Consider the following 6,311-nt stretch of genomic DNA (forward strand, 5'->3'; position numbering starts at 1 on the left):
GAAACCGGACCAAATGATGTTCTTCCCTTTCTTCGGTTCAAGCACTCCTCCGGTCCAGAAAGAAAGTCTTCGTGCATGTGCTTGTCCTTTTCTTCCCTCGGTCTCCGGTCTTACCGGTTTAACATATATCCGATTTTTACGGTATACAAATACAACTTCCAAGTCCTGTAGTTAATTAGTAATGGAGATTCACTAACATGATCATTGATTAAAGAATCAAAAGGAAGTTGCCTGGAAGTATCTCTTGACAACCAAAATTTAAGCCTATCCAAATTAATGGACCACTCTTTACGTGTCAAACTGTACTTGCGGCTGCAGTTCTTGACTATACCCCAAATTAAAGCATTGCAATTTCTTTCTGAGTTTATTCTCCGTGCACTAACCTTGTACAATATTTTTGAGTTACAATAACATGTACTAATAATCTATTCTAGTCCTAATTATGGTAACTTAAAAAAGCAATAAGTAACATGTTATAATCTGCTAAGATGCACTGATTATATATGTCCTTCATCTTAGTTTATGTGATGCGCTTTGATTAAGCTTAGAGTTTAAGAAAAAAATAGACTTTTAAATTTGTGTTCTAAAACAAGCTATAGCTATTATTATGACTATAAATTATCTCAATGTAAAATGAGAAATTTAAAATAAAATTACTTTTAAAGATAGAAAAGTAGTATTTGTCAACTTATAGGATAACTTCTTTCTGAATATACATTTCAAAAATTTGATTGCTACATTTTCTTTCTCTACTTTGTGTACTCTTTTCTTTTTTCTTTTTCATTTTTCCTCAAATCGGACTATCGGGAAAACAAATAAGTAGATCAACAACAGGATTTACGTAGATATAGTGAAGTAATTTAGTTCCAGGAAAGTTCTGAAAAAAGGGCAGTGATCAAACAACGACTAGATCACTGCTTTGTTTCGTGCATATACACAAATACAAGACGATCATTTTGAAGGTAACGCAATGAAAGAATGAAAATATTCTCTTCATCTCCTCAAACCCTTTTAACAAAAAAAGATATGAACATGTATATTCAATCTCAAGTCTCAGCACCAAATAGCCTCGGAGATCAAAAAAGAATGAAGAAAACTATTGCAGCAGTAATTAACAGTTTTACAAAGATGATATCTTCACTACTGTTCTTTTTGAGAACCAGTAATCATGGACGAGATGGCGGCGGCCAGAGCGGCAGTGAAATTGGGATCGGCCGTGATGGCAGCAGTGGCGGCCGTAAGCGTGTCGGTAAATGATGGGTGGTTTTGAACATGTTGTAATTGTTGAGGTTGAAGATTAGCATCTTGAGAAACTTGTAGTCCTGAAAATTTTGGTTGGTTATGTAAACCCTGAGGCATTGGTGGGGGTGGCATTGAAGTAATAAAGTTTGGATGTTGAGGGCTTGATTGGAAAGGGACTTGAAATTGAGCATTTGGAGTTGTCCTTTGATGATAAGGCAACGAGTTTTGGGTTTGAGTTAGGTCCAATGTTATAGTAGGAAACGGAGCTGATGCTGAAATAGTCGCCATGCTTGACGAACATGGAAGCATAGTCCTTGCTAGGAAATTATTCGGATTCATTAACCCGTCTGCACTTGGCATGGAACCTGAAAGTAACATATTTGCAGCAGCTGACGTTGTGGATGCCATAGCCATTGCTGGTGGTGGTAGGGGGTGGTTGTGTGTACCTTCATAAGTTGTATTCAAAATTGTCCTATCCTCAACACACCTTTGAACCTGGATAATTAAAAGAATGTGAATTTTTAGAATTGCATCAATTTATCAAACTCATTCCCTACTTTACGTTAAACACACTAATAAAGTAAAGAGTTTTTACAATATCCATGATATAAGTAGTAGGTTAGCACACTATTTTCCAGTAGGTTATCATATTAGGCTTGATACGAAGGTATTGTAGGTTGAATATGTAAAAATGCTTTGTAGTTACTAGCAGTATATATAGGTGGATACATACCTGTTTGCGCACTGGACAACCAACAGCCATGGTGCACCGATAATAAGCTCGGGGACATGGATTGCCTTTTGCCATCTTTTGTCCATATTTTCTCCACTGGCATCCATCTGTAATCTGCAAAATATTGCAACTACTGCATTAGTTTTACATGTTGACTAGATATTGGTAACATATGACATAGGAAATGTAAAAATTATCCGCGGTTAGTATATATAAGTTAAATCCTTTGGTCAAACAGTATACAAAACCAAACTACAAAAAATGAAAAGAAAAATAATGTATACCATGGGAGCTTCTGATCGGGCACGAACGGAGACACGAGCTTTCCTCATGGTTGCATCTGTTGCTTGATCAACTGGCATTGAGGAATTCAATTTAGGGACCTTGCTAGGTACCCAACTTTCAGATTCTGGGCTTTCTTCTCTGCCAATAGTACCCTTATGCCGTGTCACTTGTACATTTTTCCGAGGTGATTCAGAAACTGTTCTTTCTTCTGATGAAGCATGGGAATTATGAGATAGCTCGTCACCACTTGGTCCTAATTCCAAGAATTGTCTTGGAACTATTTTTTCTTGCATCTTCTCTTCAGACTTTGCTTCCACAATCTGAACAAAATCAAACAATACTGAAATTAACCATTTGAAGTACTAATTAATAACCTATGAATTTAAAATATTTCTAAGTTTATTTTTTTCTCGAAATAAGTGTATATATACCTTGTGGTCATGTGTATTTTCAGTTCTTGAATTTTGTTGTTGCATGAGTGCGGCAAGATGCATCTGAAGTGCAGCATAATTGTTGCTAACCTGGGTAAGCATCCCTCTCAAACGTTGATTTTCAACATTCATCCTTCCCAGTTCAACTTGTAATTGTGCCAACTGGTTAAGATAAAACAAAATTAGATGTACTATTCAATAACCAAATCAAGTATATAAAAGTCATACATCTGTATAACTTTAATAATCAATTGAACCATTAACCAATGGAGTCTTTGTGGTAAAATAATTTATAGTCGTAATACCTCATTCTGGGCTCTTTTATCTTCTATTATCTCTGATGAAATCCCATCATCCACCGTTGATTGATCACTTCCAGTGTTTGCAGTCACAAGTTGCAAACCAGTCTACATTAAAGGGCATACATTAGATTAAGAAGTTCAGTTTAAAGTTATGATATAGTCAAATGACAAACTGGAAAGATTAAACTAGCGTTTGGACATAGATTTGGTTGAAAATTCAAAAAAAAAAATTGAAGTTTTGTGAGTAGAAAACTTTAAAAATCCAGTCTAAACCACTTTTGAAACTTGGAAAAATTCTTCAAAAACTGCTCAAAACTGATCATTTTTTATATCCAAACAATGTTTTCAAAATATTTCTGAAAAAAAAGTGAAAAAAACTTATGGCCAAATGGGAACTTAAGTGGATTGGATGACTTACATTTACAACCAATTCGGACCTGGTACTAGTAGTATTTTCACTATGAGAGTCTTCCTTCTTTATAAAAAGATGATCCATAGGCTGCAGATTCCTCTTATCAGAGAAGAAATCAACTTCCCTCTTCTCATCAACAGCTTGCTCCTCCCTACGGTTCATCATCATGTAATTCGTATGATTATTCGACCTAGGACTTAAGTTATTAAAACCAAAAACTGGCTTGTTCTTGAAGATCCCCACTTGATGATCAGAATTTTCAAGTGCAACTCCCCATCCTTTGTCCATATATAAATCAAGAAACCAAATTAAGAAATGAAACAATGGTGAAAATCAAGAGAAATGAAAGAAAAGAAGATTATTATGAAGGGGGTCTAAGAGTTTTTTCACAGATGCAGTGGACACAGCTATATAAAAGGTTGAGATAAGAGACTATGGTGAAGGTTACGTAGACCAAAAAATAATGTTGATTGTATGCGTGTGGAGAAAAGAGGTGTGTGGTCAAAGAGTGAAGAGGAGAAGATTTTGATAAAGTAACGTAAGGTGGTGCGTCAAGGTTGGGCGACAGGTGGCAGTGGGACCCAGGATTTCCTCTCAAATTGTCAAGACCGAGTTTGACTTGTTCGCATTAAACTACTCCCTCAGGTTTAAAATAAATAAGTATCTACTTCACTTTTTTCACTCAGGTAAAGAAAATACTAATTTTAGAAAAAAATATATATTTGACTAAATTACCTTTAATTAATATTTTCTCCTGATCATTTTTATTTGTTCACTTTTGATTTTGCACGCCCCTTAAGAATTAATAAATGAAGTATATATTTTTATCATAGTACTTATATTAATTGGTGCATATTTTTAATACACTTGAAAAATGATTTACAATAAGTAATTAATACTATGGGTAAAAAAAGAAAAAAATTATCTTTTTTTGATATGCTAAAAATGATAAATAAAATTAAAAATGTATTTTTAAAATACTAAACGTATAAAAGTGAACGGAGAAAGTAAGACTCTTACCTATTTATTTTCTTGAGTAAATAGTGATAAATTTGAAAAAACTAAAATTAATACTTTCTTGATTATATGATTGAATATTTATTTTGAATTAAAATAAAAAGACTAAATGATCACTTATTTTAAAGAGGAGGATTAAAGAGAAAAATGAAAAAGAAGAAATCTACCGGCCCGAATACTGCGGCGGTTTCAACGTGATGAAAATGAAAAGCTACCAACTGTGAAGATGAACAAAGTCAACTATTTTCAAGGACAATCTTCTCGCCCCACTCACGACTCGGTTGCTAATTTTTAATTGAGTTTCAGTTTCTTTTTTCTTTTTTTTTTTTTGTTTTTTCTTGATGACAGTGTGGTCTGCTTAATTTATACACATCTCATTATTTAATTCTGTACCTGCATTCTTCTACCAAGGGTTTAATACAGATACCGAATTATCCTTTATTAGAATTTAGATTACAACAACGACATCGTCGTATCTGTACTTTAATTTCGGGCAGTTAATAATAACAACATACTCAGTGGAATCTCATAAAATGGAGTTTGGAAAGATAGAATGCAGTGTGTACACATACCTTATTCTTACTTGGAAGTAGAGAGGTTATTTCCGATAGACCTTCGAGATGAATACAAGTAATTCAAAGCAGTATGAAAAAAAAATAACGAAAGCAAATAAGCTAGGATAAAAGAGTCTGGAAAAAATAAGCAATAGCTACCATATATAAATAAAATAATCGAACTACAATAAACAACTAACAGAAATCACAAATAAATTAAAATTTTGATTAAAATAAATAACTTAATTTTGCCTCTCCTTGCTCGTACTATGATCTCTCCTTATCTTCATTACTGCTCATTGATGACAAGATTACGCTCTTGATGTCAGTATATATGTTTTAAATTATTGTATATATGTTTTAAATTATTCAGATTTGTTTTTTTTTTTTTATGCCTTTAGTGTTATGACCGACTTCAGTTAACCACTTGTTTATTTAATTTAATTCCTTGAGTTTATCCATTTGTAGTTTACACAAACACTTATGTGCATTAATTTTTAATTTTCAAATGACATGATTGTGTGATTAATTTTACATCATCAGCTGATAACTTAGAGCCTGTTTGGATGGGCTTATGCCTATAAGCTGTTTGCAGCTTGCAGCTTATAAGCTAAAAAAAATAAGTTGGGGTAGTCTAACTTATTACTTTTTTTTTTGCTTATAAGCTGCTTTAGATAAGCTAAGAGCCTGTTTGGATGTGCTTATGCCTATAAGCTGTTTGCAGCTTATAAGCTAAAAAGAATAAGTTGGGATAATTTAACTTTTTTTTTTTGGCTTATAAGCTATTTTCAGCTTATAAGCTGCTTTAGATAAGCTAAGTCAAATGGACTCAATTATTTTTTTGAGCTTATTTTAAGCACAAAATGACTTTAAGCTGGTCAGCCAAACACTTAAAAAAGCTGAAAACAACTTATAAGCAACTTATAAGCCAATCCAAACGGGCTCTAAGTCAAATGGGCCTAATTATTTTTTAGCTTATTTTAAGCACAAAATAACTTTAAGCTGGCCAGCTAAATACTCAAAAAAGCTGAAAACAGCTTATAAGCAACTTATAAGCCAATCCAAACGGGCTCTTAAAGAATCTATCGACTCTAAGCTGAGCACGTTGAAAATTAATTACCTTAAATTGCTTTAATTTTTGTTTTCAAATAATTTGGTTTTGATGATTTTAATTCCATGTGGTAGTATTCGTACAAGACTGCGTAGGAAGCTTCCCTGGGACCCACGGTTTGTTCAGACAGCAAAGCACACCAATCACGTCACAGAGGGGACCATTTGTTGACTCTTTTGGCTTTCTTAACTTTTTGCCTAATCGGTCTAGGGTAGGGGTCCCCT

The 6,311-nt window shown here is 33.6% G+C and overlaps 1 protein-coding gene across 1 annotated transcript; it reads right to left on the reverse strand.

The window, feature by feature from the left end:
• Positions 1–954: 954 nt before the first annotated feature.
• Positions 955–3,872, reverse strand: LOC132606318 (WRKY transcription factor 6-like). The gene is made up of 6 exons (XM_060319757.1): positions 3,412–3,872; positions 2,997–3,098; positions 2,692–2,853; positions 2,260–2,580; positions 1,976–2,089; positions 955–1,737 (listed from the first exon to the last, which is right to left on the reverse strand). Exons 1-6 carry the CDS (start codon positions 3,691–3,693, stop codon positions 1,141–1,143), a joined length of 1,578 nt encoding a protein of 525 aa, XP_060175740.1. The 5' UTR covers positions 3,694–3,872; the 3' UTR covers positions 955–1,140.
• Between the last annotated feature and the right edge of the window lie 2,439 nt (positions 3,873–6,311).

Source organism: Lycium barbarum, chromosome 8 (genome assembly GCF_019175385.1).
Source record: "Lycium barbarum isolate Lr01 chromosome 8, ASM1917538v2, whole genome shotgun sequence".
NCBI classification, from domain to species: Eukaryota; Viridiplantae; Streptophyta; class Magnoliopsida; order Solanales; family Solanaceae; genus Lycium; species Lycium barbarum.